At 41.5% G+C, this 18582-nt stretch overlaps 1 protein-coding gene across 1 annotated transcript in view; it reads left to right on the top strand.

Annotated features, from left to right (window-relative positions):
- Positions 1-18582, top strand: part of HYDIN (HYDIN, axonemal central pair apparatus protein) — a 347261-nt gene that overhangs the window by 188548 nt on the left and 140131 nt on the right. Inside the window, 3 exon segments of the mRNA XM_027516055.1 lie at positions 3273-3546; positions 5384-5527; positions 12422-12565. Coding sequence (XP_027371856.1) covers positions 3273-3546; positions 5384-5527; positions 12422-12565 — 562 coding nt within the window.

Here is an 18582-nt window from a genome sequence, read left to right as displayed (position 1 = left end):
ATGTGTGGGAATTTGTTCATGGTTCCTCACAAGAGTCACAAGTTGTCACAAGTTGACTCTCAGGAGCCAGCTGAATTGGTGCCTGTTTGTTTCAATACTGTGAACAGATGTCAAAGGGATGCTCTTGCCTTCCGGTCTGATGCCCTGAAACCAAGATGGACACACTGTGTTAAGAGAAGGTGTGCCTGACAAAATAATATTAGGAGAACCGTCTCTTCCTGTATGTTAACCATAAGCCAGGGCATTGTCATTGCGTACCATGCCTCTGTTTCCAGATTTCTTTGTTAAGTGCATTCAGATATAATTATAGAAAACATTATATTGCAAACCAGACTTAATTACATGTTCTCCTTAATCTACAAATAGTGTCAAATACCTGAGAAATCTGTATGCAGGTCAAGAAGCAACAGTTAGAACCAGACATGGAACAACAGACTGGTTCCCAATTGGGAAAGGAGTAAGTCAAGGCTGTATATTGTCACCCTACTTATTTAACTTATATGCAGAGTACATCATGAGAAATGCCAGACTGGATGAAGCACAAGCTGGAATAAATATTACTGCGAGAAATATCAATAACCTCAGATACACAGATGACACCACCCTTATGGCAGAAAACAAAGAGGAATTAAAGAGCCTCTTAATGAAAGTGAAAGAGGAGAGTAAAAAGGTTGGCTTAAAACTCAACATTCAAAAAACTAAGATCATGGCATCTGGTCCCATCACTTCATGGCAAATAGATGGGGAAACAATGGAAACAGTGACAGACTTTAGTTTCTTGGGCTCCAAAATCACTGCAGATGCTAACTGCAGCCATGAAGTTGAAAAATGCTTGCTCCTTGGAAGAAAAACTATGACCAACCTAGATAGCATATTAAAAAGCAGAGACCTTACTTGACTGACAAAGTTATGGTTTTTCCAGTAGTTATGTATAGATGTGAGAGTTGGACTATAAAGAAAGCTGAGAGCTGAAGAATTGATGCTTTTGAACTGTGGTGTTGGAAAAGACTCTTGAGAGTCCCTTGGACTGCATGAGATCCAACCAGTCCATTGTAAAGGAAATCAGTCCTGAATACTCATTGGAAGGACTGATGCTGAAGCTGAAACCCAGTACTTTGGCCACCTGATGCAAAGAACTGACTCATTGGAAAAGACCCCGATGCTGGGAAAGATTGAAGGTGGGAGAAGGGGATGACAGAGGATGAGATGGTTGAATGGTGTCACCAACTCGAAGGATATGAGTTTGAGCAAGCTCCAGGAGTTGGTGAAGGACAGGGAAGCCTGGCATGCTGCAGTCCATGGGGTCACAAAGAGCTGGACATGACTGAGTGACTGAAATGAACTGAGCCCCAAAAGATATTCTGATGCTTTCCTAGAATTGGAGGGTTAGCTGATAGTTTTCTATGAAAACAGAAGCAATCTATAGCTTTTAACTGCCAATTTCTGCTCTGCCTAAACTCTACTGTCCTTCTTTCTGACATAAAATCTTGATGCCAGCAATCTGCAGAAGAGTCATCAAAAGCAAAGGTGGGAAATCTACAGCCCATTGCCTGTTTCTATAAATAAAGTGTCATTGGACGTATTTTCAGGGCAGAAATGGAGAAGCAGATACAGAGAACAGACTTGTAGACATAGTGGGAGAAGAAGAGGGTGGGACAAAGTGGAAGAGTAGTATTGAAACATGTTCAAAACCATATGTTAGACAGCTCGCTAGTGGGAAGATGCTGTACAATGCAGGAAGCTCACCCCAGTGCTCCGTGACCACCTAGTGGGATGGGATGGGATGGGGGTGAGAGGGAGGCTCAGGAGGGAGGGGACATATGTATACTATGGCTGATGCGTGTTGTTGTATAGCAGAAACCAACATAACACTGTAAAGCAATTATCCTCAGATTAAAAATAAATTTTAAAAAGTGTTATTGGAACACAGCCATGGCTATTCATATACATGTATCTTCTATGGCTTCTTTGACACTGCAATGGAGAGTAGAGTAGTTGTAATGCACCACAAGGCCCAAAAGGTCTAAAATATTTATTATTCAGTCCCTTACCAGAAACATTTGCTAATTTTGGGGGCATAAGATCTAAAGAAATACCCAGATGTCACCTTTTCTGATGGCATATTTTTGAACAACAACTTTAAGTTTTCAGAGCTTCTGTTTCTTTGTCAATAAAATGGGAGTAAATATACTTATTATTCCTGGGTTGCTGTGATGGTTAAAAGATATACCGTGAGTAAGTGACAGAGACCCTACATAGTCTATAGTATTTACTACTTGTTATTTCCCCCAAAAGTGTACTTTTAGCCATGAAGTCTAACTACAAAGACTCCAATGAGGAAGCTCTGTTGGACATATATTTAGATAAAAATGGTTATACCTGACAACTGGCACTCATTTTTTATCAAGGTTCAGCTTGCTTATTAGATATGACATCTTTCCAAAGAAGGGCCAGATGAGATGAAAACTCAAAGTCCCTCAAAATTAAAAATAAATGTAAAAAGTCCTGAGATGAGTTTTTCCCTGAAAAGAATATTTTAAAGTAAGCTTATAATCAGTTTAAAAAAAAACACTCAAAAACACGTATAAACCACCTCCAAGATCTTATAAATCCCTGTAGCTGGCAAAGAACCAGACAATAAAGAGGTGCTTTATTTGTGGAACAGATGAATGAATAAGTGAATGAAATATTAGCATCTTTAAAGCACACGAGTCTAAGAAAAATGACCAGGCTGGCTGGTGTCCTAATCTATTACTGTCTCCTTGACTGTAAGGCTTAGAGGATGTTTTGTTTCTCTTTGAAGTTCCCTTCAAATTGAGTCCATCACAAGGCATTGTACTGGTCACTAGAAGTTTACTCAACACAATTTGAAATAAGCTGCTCCTCCAGGTGGTATTTTATTTTCACTCCTCAGAACCGTTTCTTGCAAATGAAAGTGGTTTTCACATGATCTGTATCTTTGTGTTCTATGGTGGCTTCTCCTGATGAGAAGGACTGAGGACGGATGGAGCCACTTCCCCACAATGCTTCCCTGGCGATGGCAACTCCGGGACTACTAATGACTCTATGAGTAGATGCTACGTTGTCCTATGACTGTAGCAGCTCCCAATAGCATCACTGTTTAGCCTTTTTACATTACAAAAAAAAAAATACTAATGTCTATTTTTTTGCTCACTTTTTAAGTACTTCCAGAGGAATAAATCCCAAGGGTGTAGACCTGGATAGAACAACCCACAGGGAAGTCCTGTGAATCCCTCCCTCCTCTTTTCCAGCCTGGACACCTATTACTACCACTTCAAGTTGACCAACAAGGGACGTCGGGCCCAACAGTTATTCTGGATGAATGAAGATTTCTGTCCAAAAGAAAAGTTGAGCAAGAAGAAGCTGGCCAAGGAGGATCGTGCTAAGAGCCAGCCCCAGGTCCAGTGCTGCCCGGCACCCAGGGAGCCTCGCGGCCCCGTGTTTCAGCTCCACCCCGTCAGGATGGAGCTGTCCCCAGGCCAGACAATCGACGTGATACTCGAAGGCTATTCTTCCACTCCCAGGGTAAGAGGATGACATGTTTAGAAGCTGTTATTCTCCTAAATAAATCTTTACTGTGTTTCTTAGGTGAGTCTCTTGACATTTATCTGAAGGAAGGCTATGGTTTCTCAAGGATTGCATACAGCACTGTGTTACCATGGCAGCACCCATTCCATTCAAGGCTCAGCACTGTGGAGTTTTCTGTTTGTTTCTACAGCTGCTGTGAACCCAATCTTAAAATACCATTTCAAGTAGGTTCTCATCCCCAAAATCAACAAAGCCAGTAGGTCTCTGGTGGAGGGACAACCAGCATTCAGCCAAAGCTAGGCCCCTTATTAACACATAGCAGTATTCACTTAATATTTATTTTAAAAAATGTTTTTATAGTTACTCTTGCCTGCCTCTCCTATCCAGGTATTGGAATGTCTTCACTTCCTTTCCTCTCAGCCTGAGTTGAAAGATTCACATTTATAATCATCACCTTTTTATGTATGAATAAAAGAGCCACATTTATCTTCAACTCTGATATTCTGCTGTTATTCACATTATCACCATTCTGCTAAAGACATTTAGGCAGATCCAACCATGTGTTTATTCTTATCACCTCATGGAGGTTAGAAACCATCAAAAACATAAAAATCTGAAATCATTTATAAGCCTCTTCACAAAGACAGACTTTGTGAATAAGAAACGGTGGTTACCTGAGCTTCTGCTCGTGTTAGCAAATTAGGATGTGACGCTGAACTTTCTCCTCATGAAAAAGGAAACAGTAATAAGTTGTCTCCTAGCAGATGAGATGGGAAATCTGGTCCACTGCTTAGCTCCTCTGGGGTCACAGGGTCACTTTGTCTTACTTAAATTGTTTCTTCACAGAATATTTTCAGGTAAAACACATCCTCAGTTTTTTAAAGACAGTTATTTCCCATGGTGGCATGTATAATGTGTTCTTTCTCTCTGTTATTGAGGGGTTCAGCCAACTTTCACTGAGTATGTACACACGACAGACACCACAGTAGGCACTGAGGATGTGAAGATGAATAGAAAGCAGCTCCTCAGCTCAATACTGATGGTCCATTGCAGGAACATGTTTACAATGTCATTGTCAGGAGTTGCCTATTTTTAAAGCCATTAAATCTGAGCTGCTGGGGTTCTAAATTCAGTTGTAGCCTTACTAAAAGCTTTGCTGAATGTTCTTCCAAGTTCTGCTACATGAATGAGATGAGTCTTGAATTCATTAACATCTGAAACCTTAGCCAGTCTTCAATAAAGGCTATTCATGATATAAATTCACTTTGGGTCCTTTCTACTTTATAAAAATCTAGGCTTCTTGGGCCCAAAGAAGTATTAGTTACCATATATGATTTTTAAATATTCAAATATGTAAGGCAAAATTGTTCCAGTCAGTTTCCAGCTAGCTTGATACGAAATTGTGTAACTACTGTTGAACTGTGAAGATTTTTTGTTTTAACTGAAGTATAGTTGATTTACATTGTTGTGTTAGCTTCAGGTGTACAGCACAGTGATAGCCCATGAAGGATTTTTATCTGCCTCGTCCATCACTGTATCCAGTCCCTAACAGCCCAAATGCATAATAGATCTTCCATAAACACACTGGATGAACCGGATGTAAATTGATTGTGCCCTCAGGGACAGTCAGAAGTAGACACAGGATCCGCCTTGGCCATATCTAACCAATCAGACTTTAACTGTGACAGAGACCCCTCCCTGACATGCACTGCTCAGAAAACTGTGCTCTTCCCTGGTGTCCCCAGGCCAGCAGTTGAGAATGTTTGCTGATGGTTGAGAAGTAAGTTTTCTGAACTGTGGAAGGTCTACAAATGCTGGTATATCTTGTCCGCAGGTAGTCAAAGAAAAGCTGGTATGCCACACCATCATTGGGACACAAAAGGGGAAGAGCCTGGTGATGACCGTGAGCATCATCTGTGAGTTTGTGGCGCCATTCATCCAGCTCTCCACCAAGCAGCTTGTTTACCGACTGGAGAAGGTCAGTGAGGCCGTGCAGCAGAGGGCCGGGCACTCTCCAGCCAGGAGTCCACATGTTCTCACTTTCATTTAGGAAGCTAAATCAATGGGAATCCTGTTAGACCCACACCCCACAAGTGTTTTTTCAACTTCAGAGGCCAGTACACATTCAACTAAAAATTCCTAATCTAAGCCTACATTCCTTTGAAAGGTGAATTGCCATGGAAATTCTATTTCCATCATTTCTGATGTATAAGACCAAAATGAAGGGATATTCCATGGACTGAAAATGCATTTCAGTCCATCATTTACTCTACATAGGTAAAATTGACATCATAGTACAGAAATGGATGGAGAAGAATTTTTGATAATTACAGTAACCAGTTAGAATAGCTACCCATTTTTGATTGGCATGTCCTGGGCGTTGAGCCATGTTCATTACACACATTTCCCAGTTGTCCCTCACAACAATCTATGTGGGAAGCTCTGATATCTTTCCTGTGATATACAGGAGGAAACTGAGAGACAAATTAAGCTATTTTGTAGATCACCTAATACTGCTTGAAAATCATTGACTTAAACTATTTGATTCACATTCTTTAATTCATGTGCTTATACCTGTGTAAGACTTTATGTGCCATTAAGGGTGAGCAGTAAGTGGGGGAGGCCCAGGACAAGGAAGAGATGGTATGATTGCTGCTCAGGGCAGGGGGCAGACATGGTTGCAAGGAGAGGGAGATATCACAGCAGGACTCAGCCTACTCCTAGGCAGGTTTCCAGCAGAAAATTATTTACTATTCAAAACAGGTATGTGTGGAGGGCTATGTTGGTGCTGAAAATCTGACATAGTCAAAGCTGAGACACACTGGTTGAGGTTACAGACTGTAAACAAACTATGAAAATTTAATTATTTAAATGGCAGTCCTAAACAGTACTATGAAGAAAAGATACAAGGTGCAGTGAGAGCATGTGTCAGGAGACATGACCTTATTTGTGCATGAGGTAATAGATGACTTCCTTGAGCAAACACATCAAGTTGGGACTTGAAAAACAGCAGTCTGGTGATGAGAGATGGAGAGAGAATTGTAAGGAACAGCACATGCAAAGCGCCTGAGTCAGGAAAGAGCTTGGTCAACATAAAAAAGCTGGAAGTCCACCTTAGACAGAGATTATGCCAAGAATGACAATGAAGTCCATCTGGAGAAGTGGGCAGGGGCCAGATGTGTGTGGCATGACTGGGACGTGTGTTGTGAACTTTGGGATTTGCTCCGGGTGACCATTGGAGGGCTTTGGGGAAGGGAGCGACATGGTCAGATGTATTCATTGAAACAGGCCACTGAGTGGAATATGTATCCAGACCTACTGTGTGCCAAGCCCTGTGCTGGGTCATAGAGATGCAACAGTGAGTAGTGTTGAACCTCACAGTCAACAGGGAAGACCAAGCCTTAAGGAAGATCCCACAGGTATGATCTGTGCTGTCATACGAAAGGTCTGGGTGTGGCAGTGTCTACCTAGGTCGTGAGGGAACCAACTGGGATTCCTTTTATTAAGAGAGGCTTGAAGGAGAGTGTTCAGAATCATTTGTTCTAGTAGCGTGTTCTGTAAGATTGTTCATATTAAATAAATACCTGTTGAACACCCACTATGCATAAGGTGCTCTGCCAGGAGATGAGTAAGAGAGCTTATTGGCTATATGCTCTATGAGATGTGTTAACACGATTCAATTCAAGTCAACAAATAATGTGTCAGCACTTAGAGACAAGCGAAAACTCTAACATTTCACAGACTGGTGGAGAATGAAGAAGAAGTAGGATTGCGGTTTCAGTTACAGGATGCTAAACTGACTTTGTATCAAGAGATACCTGAAATAACAGGCAAGTTTGGCCTTGGAGTACAAAATGAAGCAGGGAAAAGGCTAACAGAGTTTTGCCAAGAGAATGCCCTGTTCATAGCAAACACCCTCTTTGAACAACACAAGAGATGATTCTACATGTGGACATCACCAGATGGTCAATACCAAAATCAGATTGATTATATTCTTTGCAGCTGGAGATGGAAAAGCTCTATACAGTCAGCAAAAACAAGACTGGGAGCTGACTGTGGCTCAGACCATGAACTCCTTATTGCCAAATTCAGACTTAAATTGAAGAAAGTAGGGGAAACTACTAGACCATTCAGATATGACCTAAATCAAATTCCTAATGATTATATGGTAGAAGTGACAAATAGATTAAAGGGATTAGATCTGACAGACAGAGTGCCTGAAGAACTGTGTGTGGAGGTTCATGACATTGTAGAGGAGACTGTGATTAAAACTATCCCCAAGAAAAACAAATGCAAAAAGGCAAAATGGTTGTCTGAGGAGGCCTTACAAATAGCTGAGAAAAGAAGCAAAAGGCAAAGGAGAAAAGGAAATATACACCCATTTGAATGCAAAGTTCCAAAGAATAGCAATGAGAGATAAGAAAGCCTCCCTAAGTGATCAATGCAAAGAAATAGAGGAAAATGAAAGATTAGAAAAGACTAGAGATCTCTTCAAGAAAATTAGAGATAACGAGCAAGGGAACATTTCATGCAAAGATGGGCACAATAAAGGACAGAAATGCTACAGACCTAACAGAAGCAGAAGATATTAAGAAGAGGTGGAAAGAATACACAGAACCATACAAAAAAGATCTTTATGACCCAGATAACCACAATGGTATGATCACTCACCTAGAGCCAGACATCCTGGAGTGCAAAGTCGAGTGGGCCTTAGGAAGCATCACTGTGAACAAAGCTAGTGGAGGTGGTAAAATTCCAGCTGAGCTATTTCAAATTCTAAAAGATGATGCTGTGAAAGTGCTGCACTCAAAATGCCAGCAAATTTGGAAAACTCAGCAGTGGCCACAGGACTGGAAAAGGTCGGTTTTCATTCCAATCCCAAAGAAAGGTAATGCCAAGGAATGTTCAAACTACTGCACAATTGCACTTATCTTACATGCTAGCAAAGTAATGCTCAAAATTCTCCAAGCTAGGCTTCAACAGTATGTGAACCTAGAACTGCCAGATGTTCAGGCTGGATTTAGAAAAGGCAGAGGAACCAGAGATTAAATTGCCAACATCTGTTGGATCATAGAAAAAGTAAGAGAGTTCCAGAAAAACATCTACTTCTGCTTTATTGACTATGCCAAAGCCTTTGACTGTGTGGATCACAACAAATTGTGGAAAATTCTTAAAGAGGTGGGAATACCAGAACACTTTCCTTGCCTCCTGAGAAATCTATTTGCAGGTCAAGAAGCAACAGTTAGAACTTGACATGGTACAACAGACTGGTTCCAAATCGGGAAAGGAGTACATCAAGGCTATGTATTGTCACCCTGCTTATTTAACTTTTATGCAGAGTAGATCATGCGAAATGCTAGGCTGGATGAAGCACAAGCTAGAATCAAGATTGCTGGGAGAAATATCAATAACCTCAGATATGCAGATGACATCACCCTTATGACAGAAAGCAAAGAGGAACTAAAGAGCCTCTTGTTGAAAGTGAAAGAGGAGAGTGAAAAAATTGACTTAAAACTCAACATTCAGAAAACTAAGATCATGGCATCTGGTCCCATCATTTCATGGCAAATAGATGGGGAAGCAATGGAAACAGTGAACGACTTTATTTTCATGGGCTTCAAAATCACTGCAGATGGTGACTGCAGCCATGAACTTAAAAGATGCTTGCTCCTTGGAAGGAAAGCTGTGACCAACCTAGAGAGTGTATTAAAAAAACAGGAACATTACGTTGCTGACAGGGGTCCATCTGGTCAAAGCTATGGTTTTTCCAGTAGTCATGTATGAATGTTAGAGTTGGACCATAAAGAAAGCTGAGCGCTGAAGAATTGATGCTTTTGAACTGTGGTGTTGGAGAAAACTCTGGAGAGTCCCTTGGACTAAAGGGTGGTCAAACCAGTCAATCCTAAAAGAAATCAGTCCTGAATATTAATTGGAAGGACTGATGCTGAATTTTCAATACTTTGGCCACCTGATGTGAAGAGCTATCTCATTGGAAAAGACCCTGATGCTGGGAAAGATTGAAGGCAGGAGGAGAGGTTGATGACAGAGGGTGAGATGGTTTGATGGCATCACAGACTTGAGTTTGGGCAAGGAACAGGAGATGGTGATGGACAGGAAAGCCTAGCGTACTACAGTCCTTGGGGTCGCAAAGAGTCGGTCCATGGGGTCGCAAAGAGTTGGTCCATGGGGTCGCAAAGAGTCGAACACGACTGAGAGACTGAGCTGAACTAAAACTGACTTTACAGTCTCCCTGAGACACAAAGAAAATACTACAAGAATTGCTGCTGCAGCTATCAAGTTTTCATTGCTGTTTTAAATTCTTCCTTTTTTAAAGTAATCAGGAAGGATATTTACTGGTGACAGCTGCACCAAATTTGGTGGCATCATATTTTCTCTAAATGTAGCCATTCAGAGAAAATTCAGTGAAGATTTATTGAATAGTTACTCTATACAATGTGCAAGACATTGCAGTGTATGCAGCTTAGTTTCTTATTAGATTGTTTTTTCCAAAGCTCATAAACATATGTGGATAGTGTCCCTTTTCTTTTCTTTATTTTCTTAAGCCATATTCCTGTTTAAATGTCTTTTGTTTGAATTTATCACTGGAATAAAACAGCAAATATTTTGAATGTGACAGTAACTTGTTGAACTAAGAAATGAATTGAGTCATAAGGCCCTGCTTGTTTTTGCCTTTCTCTACTTCCTGCCAAATGTCACAAGTTTGCAATCTGCCCCACTATGGTATTTTTCATTGTTCATTTCCTGCTCACATTGAATCCGTATCAGGGGCAATGAAGAAATGTGACTTCATTACCCAGGATGTGCAGGAGACCTGTTAGGTCTTGGTATTCAGGTTTAATTGCATAACACCCAGTTATCCATTCTTGTCTCCTTGTTTTCGGCTCAAGGCAGTATCTGATTTAGCACATTAGACTATAATGATACCAAGCCTGCCTATGAGAAGAATTTTTCTATAACCGTTTCCTCAGTTTTGATCTACTGTGTAACTGTTATACCATTCATAAGCCACAGAGATGAAACCACATCTCTGTGGGATTGAAAAGGTCATTTGAAACTAGCAGTCAGTTTGCTTCATGAAGTCCAGCAGCAAATCCTGTCTGCTGATATTTGGCGAGACAAACAAGCCAGAAGGGGTCATTTTAAAATAGAGCATGTTCTCCGTGCATCGACTCTTTCTCATCACTGTCCTCTAAATGGCCTCTTGCCAAAACAACCGAGTGTGGCTTTTTCTCTTCAAAGTTACCTGCAGTGACCCAGCAGGCTGGGAGGAAGGTTGAAGGTGCTGCTCCATCCCTCCCCAACTTGTAATATGCAGTCTGCGAGTGTACAGTGAACCCAGGACCCATGTCACCATGTTAGAGGGAGAGGAACAGTGGCAGCTTCTCTTGGGAGGTTTGAACACTGAAGGAACGTCAGGCATCCACAAAGGGCTAGTGGGGTGCAACTGAGGCAGAAGGCTCAAGCCAACTTTATGGACCGAACATTGTGTCCCTCCAAAATTCGTATGTTGATGCCCTAATTCCTTATGTAGTGTTGTAAGTGGGCTTTGAGAGTATAAGATCATGGAGGTGGAGCCCTCATGAATGGAATTAGTGCCCTTATAAGAAGGGACAAGGGAGATGATCTGTCTCTCAGCCATGTGAGGACACAGTGAGAAGACGGCTATCTACACACCGAGAAATAGGCTCACTCCAGACCCCGCATGTGCTGGCACCTTGATCTTGGCCTGGCTAGCCTCCAGAACTATTAGACATCAATGGCTGCCGATTTAAACCACTCAGTCTGTGATACTCATTACAGCAGCCTGAACTGACTAAGGCATCATGGACACCGGTCACCCTAGCTCCCTCAGAAAGCCCAGTAGAGGAAAGACTATGCTGGGCAAAGGAGCAGAAACAGAGAAAAACATGGAATCAGGGGCATTTACCTTAAATTCAAACAAGGAGAAAAAGCAAATCAAAACATTGAGGCCTGGGAAAAATAAGCTAGAGTTGTTGGAGGAGACAGGGAGTGAGAGGGAGCTTGTCGTTGGAGGCCAGAGACTAAGGTTTCTGGTCCCCTCCTACTGATATTAAAGGACCCCCTTTCCAAGATACATAAGGAATAATGTGGATCCCAGAGTCAGAAGGAGAAAACTTCAGTCTGAACAGAAACTTCCAGTTCAAGATCCATTTCTGATGCTTTCTCCAGTTGAAAAGTGAAATTTGATCTAAGAGAGTGAAAGGTGCTTCTAAATCACCTCTCCCAGTGTTATCAGGAAATTTTATAGAAAACAGTTATGAGCATTTCTGATATAGCAAGGTGAGTATATTTGCAAATTGGGTGTTTTAAGCATGAAAAAAATACTGTGTAAGGAAAAAATGTTTTATTCATTATAGTGGTGCATGGATTCTTCCTTAAAATACCACTAACTTTTTAAACTTTTGTTTTATGATGCTGTGGAAGCTTCAGTAGTAGTGGTTCTATTCAGAGGCATGACTTATCTAGGGTTTTTTTAAACCAGGTAACAAGGAAGTAAGACAATCTAATCTGTATTTTCTGGCTTAACATAGGATCATTTCTAGTGAGATAGATAGATAGATACATACATAGACAACTCTATACCTGTATTTTCATCTATATCAATCCCTTGTTAATGTATGGTAGACCATGGAGACATGAATCTATGTAATATATAGATACATATTACCTATATTTAGATAGATGGGTGGATAGATGGAGATAATATAAATCCATACATCCATAGATATAAACAGAGAGAAGGCTAAATCAGCTGTTAACAATGAATATCAGACCTTTGTTGCTAAAGGCTTACTGTGGTTTGTTTCCTCTTTTTTTTTTTTTTTTGCAGAAACCTAACACTATCCTAGAACCTGAATACCAGCCCTTGGCCATAAAGAACATTTCCACGCTGCCTGTGAACTTGTTGCTCTCAACAGGTGGACCCTTCTTTATCTGCGAGACTGATAAATCCCTACTGCCCTCAACTCCTGAGGTAACTAGACAGAGGATGTCTGAACTCCCAGCGGGGAGCCATGTGTGTGATAAAGGAAGAGAACAGTATCAGTGCACTGCCAAATGTCAGTCCAGAAAAAAAGTGTAAAGAATCTTGGAAACAGAGAGGAAAAATCTAAAATAAGTCAAATTTCAGTATCAGTTGGTAGTAAAGCTATTATTAATGATGTAAGAACTTCTCACTGACTATTTTGATCCTTCCTTTCCTGCCTGTGATGATGAAGCTGATCTTTAGAAAACAGTGACTTCCCAGCAATGAGAGAAAAGATCTTAATGTCCCTCAAATTTGACCAAAATTCAAAGCCCAGGCCCTGAACCAGCCAGCACATCTCCAGATACTGAGAAATGGGAACCAGGCCACAGGAGGAGGCTGTGAGCTCCCCTGGCCCACCTTCTGGGGATGTGGTGTTCCCTGAACAGTCCCACGAGATCATCCATCCTTGGCTGGATGTGCGGACACCAGAGGGAATGACTGGGCCCCGCAGCAGGTGGTGCTGCAGAGGGAAGAGGATTGAAGGAGAGGGCAGCCCCACACTCCATCGTGTTCAGTCTCTCAGGGGGACACCTAATGGAGAAATGAGATGGAGGAGACAGGAAGGGCAGGCAGGGTAGAGGGAACCTGTGACTGAAGGATGTTTGCTGTGGAACATGAGTGGAGATGACTGAGACATGGAGACATGCTGGGGGAGACAAGTGTTTGTGGGAGATGGGGGATAAGCCAATGGATGAGAGGGTATTGCAGACAGACTGCACTGCCGCCCTCCCCCGCCCTTCCTTCCTCACTGACTCTTTAGGGTCTCATTCAAGGATGACTGCTGGGAGGGGGAAAACAGCTGAGGTCTTTGAACAGAAAAATAAAAGGAGAAGATGATTATAAGCAAGAGGCAGATGAAAATCTCCTGCGAGGGAACCTGTGCAAAGAAAAACACAAAGTACAAACAGGGAGTTTTCTACAGCCTCAGAGAAATGACAGACGATATAACCTGTCTTTAAAAAGAGCTCAAGGACAAGATACAAAGGTTCAAAGAGGAGACCAAGAGTGGACTGAAGAGCAGAGGAAAACAAATGGATGAGAATGAAAATTCAGGCACGAGCAGTTTTCTCTGTCTTAGGTCAGACCCCATCTTGTACCTCTTGAAATCTTAATAAGATAAAAGTAGAAATGTTCAAAAGGAAAGCCACCCAGAATGATAAAATGAAAGAAGAGGGTTGGTGTAACCAATTAATGAGAGATTTAAATTCTATAAGATAGAATGAGGAGGGGAGTGGGTAGACAAAAAGGCAAAGATGTAAAGCATAGGAAATTCTCCAGTGAGGCAAGGCAGTGTGAGTCCTTCAGCCCAGGTAGCCTGGGCTGAGAAGCACCAGCTGTGAACACAAGGGACCCTGTGTGCACCAGCCAGCTGTCCTGACCAACTCCACTCAGAAGACATGGGCAGCGGGCTTTCATCCCAAGATATAAAGATAAATGCTCTTCCGCAGAGAAACTCATCAAAATGTTCCGGGAATTTAATGTGCCCTGTGTCAGTGTCGATAGGTCAGAATAATCCCTGGTATCTGAGTTGTGTGCAATGCCTGATCATCCCCTCTCTGACCAAAAAAGCCCTTCCGTAGACCCATCCTGCTACCGGAATTGAGAACTGGTGGCCTTGGGACTGTTGGAACACCAGAGTGGGTCAGGAACAACTGTTTCTTGTAATAAATCGTGTAGTACAGTTTGACCTTTTATATTACTTGCACATGTAACTTTAATAAAAGCAATACATATAATTTTGGAAATAACTTCTACAAATCAACAGGAAAAGTACCAACAACCCAGTGGAAAAACAGGCAAAAGAAATGAACAGAGTCCACAAAATGAAAACAGCTCTTAAATATATGAAAGTATGTCCCACTTCACTCATGTTAGAAAAAATGCAAGTTAAAATGACTATGAAACACATTTTTTCCTATCAGACTGGTAAAGAGCAAAAATTGGATGATGCTGTATATTAGGGGGCATGTAGAAACAGGCACTGTGTTGGGGAAGTATACAATGGAAGACAGTAGAGCTCTCGCTATCAACATTTTAAATGCCCATACCCTCTGACCTCGTCATTCTACTCCTAGGAATTTATCCTATAGACATAGACACAATATACAAGATAATATATATACAAGGATATTCATTGCAACATTGATTATAAGAACAAAAGACTGGGAGTCAATATCTGTCCATAGAAAATTGCTTAGAAAATGATGGCAGAATTTTATGCTGGAATAAAACGCAGCTATTGAAAAACAGTGAGGCAGCTCAGTATGCACCGATGAGTGATCCCCCAGTGGAAAAAGCAATGTGCAGAACAGGAGTGCATAGTATGCTATCATATATGTAAAAAATAAAGGAATACATGTTATTTTATATTCATGTAATATCTTTATGTTCATACAGGGACAGATAAGACACTTGTGTAATCATAAGCGCCTCAGGGGAGGGAAAGAGTTCACTTGAGTTACAGGAGGGGAGATGGGCTTAACATGGTTTTCATTGTCCTGTCTGTTCAAAAATAACGAAATATTGTTTTAAGATTAAAAAAAAAAAAAAATAAGGCCACACTTTGTCCTGGAACAAAATGATGTAGAATATTCAACAGGTAGATATATCTTAGTGAAGTTACCAGTCTTACGATTGACCAAAGAATTCAATGGCTTTTAAAGAGAGGAGACCCACCAAGGAAAGATTTTAGACTTACCTTAGACTTCTCCACACTTTCTTATCAATTCTGTTGATCATAAAAGGATGATAGTTCAGTTCAGTCACTCAGTCATGTCCGACTCTTTGCGACCCCATGGACTGCAGCATGCCAGACCTCCCTGTCCATCGCCAACTCCTGGAGCTTACTCAAACTCATGTCTGTTGAGTTGATGATGCCATTCCACAATCTTATCTTCTGTCGTCCCCTTCTCCTCTCACCTTCAATCTTTCCCAGCATCAGGGTCTTTTCCTATGAGTCAGTTCTTTGTATCAGGTAGCCAAAGTATTGGAGTTTAAGCTTCAGCATCAGTCCTTCCAATGAACGTTCAGGAGTGATTTTTAGGATTAACTGGTTTGATCTCCTTGCAGTCCAAGGGGCTCTCAAGAGTATTCTCCAACACCACAGTTCAAAAGCATCAATTCTTCGGGGCTCAGCTTTCTTTATAGTCCAACTCTCACATCCATACTAGACTACTGGAGAAACCATAGCTTTGACTAGACGGACCTTTGTCAGCAAAGTAATGTCCCTGCTTTTTAACATGCTGTCTAGATTGGTCATAGCTTTTCTTCCAGAAGCAAGCATCTTTTAATTTCATGGCTGCAGTCACCATCTGTAATGATTTTGGAGCCCAAGAAAATAAAGTCTGACACTGTTTCCATTGTTTCCCCATCTATTTGCCATGAAGTGATGGGACCAGATGCCATGATCTTCGTTTTCTGAATGTTGAGCTTTAGCCAACTTTTTCCACCCTCCTCTTTCACTTTGATCAAGAGGCTCTTTAGTTCTTCTTCACTTTCTGCCATAAGGGTGGTGTCATCTGCATATCTGAGGTTATTGATATTTCTCCTGGCAATCTTGATTCCAGCTTGTGCTTCCTCCAGCCCAGCGTTTCTCATGATGTACTCTGCATAAAGTTAAATAAGCAGGGTGACAATACATAGCCTTGATGTACTCCTTTCCCGATTTGGAACCAGTCTGTTGTTCCATGTCAAGTTCTAACTGTTGCTTCTTGACCTGCATACAGATTTCTCAGGAGGCAGATAAAGTGGTCTGATATTCCAATCTCTTGAAGAATTTCCCACAATTTGTTGTGATCCACACAGTCAAAGGCTTTGGCATAGTCAATAAAGCAGAAGTAGATGTTTTTCTGGAACTCTCTTACTTTTTCTATGATCCAATGGATGTTGGCAATTAGATCTCTGGTTCCTCTGCCTTTTCTAAATCAGGCTTGAACATCTGAAAGTTAATGTTTAACTTACTGTTGAAGCCTGGCTTGGAGAATTTTGAGCATTACTTTGCTAGTGTGTGAGATGAGTGCAATTGTGCAATAGTTTGAGCATTCTTTACCATTGCCTTTCTTTGGGATTGGAATGAAAGCTGACCCTTTCCCATCCTGTGGCTACTGACGAGTTTTCCAAACTTGCTGGCATATTGATTGCAGCACTTTGACAGCATCATCTTTTAGGATTTGAAATCGCTCAACTGGAATTCCATCACCTCCACTAGCTTTGTTCATAGTGATGCTTTCTAAGGCCAACTTGACTTCACACTCTAGGATGTCTGGCTCTAAGTGAGTGATCACACCATCATAGTTATCTGAGTCGTAAAGATCTCTTTTATATAGTTCTTCTGTGTATTCTTGCCACCTCTTCTTAATATCTTCTGCATCTGTTAGGTCCATAGCATTTCTGTGCTTTATTGAGCCCATCTTTGCATGAAGAGGGCTTCCCTTGTGGCTCAGCTGGTAAAGAATCTGCCTGCGATGTAGGAGACTTGGGTTCGATCCCTGGGTTGGGAAGATCCCCTGAAGAAGGGAAAGGCTGCCCACTCCAGTATACTGGCCTGGAGAATTTCATGGACTGTATAGTCCCTGGGGTCACATAGGTCTCCAGTAGCTGGCCGTGATTGTACAGTGGTTAGTACTCGGTGTTGTGGCCACAACAACCTCGGTTTGAATCTGAGTCACAGCATTGTGACAACAATGGCACAGCAAGGGGCCTCTCTTTTCAAATTCCTTTGGGGCTTCCCTGGTGGCTCAGATGGTAAAGCGTCTGCCTGCAATGAAGGAGACCTGGGTTCGATCCCTGGGTCAGGAAGATCCCCTAGAGAAGGAAATGGCAACCCACTCCAGTACTCTTGCCTGGAAAATTCCATGGACTGAGGAGCCTGGTAGGCTACAGTCCATGGGATTGCAAAGAGTTGAACATGACTGAGCAACTTCACTTTCTTTCTCACTGCATGAAATGTTCCCTTGCTTGGTATCTCTAATTTTCTTGAAGAGATCTCTAGTCTTCCCCATTCTATTGTTTTCCTCTATTTCTTTGCATTGATCGCTGAGGAAGGCTTTCTTATCTCTTTGCTTTTCTTTGTAACTCTGCATTCAAATGGGTATATCTTTCCTTTTCTCCTAACCTTTAACTTTTCTTCTTTCCCCAGCTATTTGTAATGCCTCCTCAGACAACCGTTTTGCCTTTTTGCATTTCTTTTTCTTGGGTATGGTCTTGATTCCTGCCTCCTGTACAATGTCACAAACCTCCGTCCATAGTTCTTCAGGCACTCTGTCTATCAGATCTAATCCCTTGAATCTATTTCTCACTTCCACTGTATAATCGTAAGGGATTTGATTTAGGTCATACCTGAATGGTCTATGGTTTTCCCTACTTTCTTAAATTTAAGTCTGAATTTGGCAATAAGGAGTTTATGATCTGAGCCATAGTCAGCTCCAAGTCTTGTTTTTGCTAACTGTATTGAGCTTCTCCATCTCTGGCTGCAAAGAATATAATCAGTCTGATTTTGGTATTGACCATCTGGTGATGTCCATGTGTAGAGTCTTCTCTTGTGTTGTTGGAAGAGGGTGTTTGCTATGACCAGTGTGTTCTCTTGGCAAAACTCTATTAGCCTTTTCCCTGCTTCATTCTGTACCCCAAGGGCAAATTTGCCTGTAACTCCAGGTATCTCTTGAATTCCTACTTTTGCATTCCAGTCCCCTGTAATGAAAAGGACATCTTTTTTGGGTGTTAGTTCTAGGTTTTGTAGGTCTTCATAGAACCATTCAACTTCAGCTTCTTCAGCACTATTGGTAGGGGCATAGACTTGGAAGACTGTGATATTAAATGATTTGCCTTGGAAACAAATGGAGATCATTCTATTGTTTTGAGATTGCATCCAAGTACTGCATTTGGGACTCTGTTGACTATGAGGGCTACTCCATTTCTTCTAAGGGGTTCTTGCCCACAGTAGTAGATACAGTGGTCTTCTGAGT

The sequence above is a fragment of the Bos indicus x Bos taurus genome, chromosome 18 (assembly GCF_003369695.1).
Source record: "Bos indicus x Bos taurus breed Angus x Brahman F1 hybrid chromosome 18, Bos_hybrid_MaternalHap_v2.0, whole genome shotgun sequence".
NCBI lineage: Eukaryota > Metazoa > Chordata > Mammalia > Artiodactyla > Bovidae > Bos > Bos indicus x Bos taurus.
Note: the sequence above shows the minus strand (reverse complement) of the source record. Positions and strands in the feature narration are given on the sequence as shown.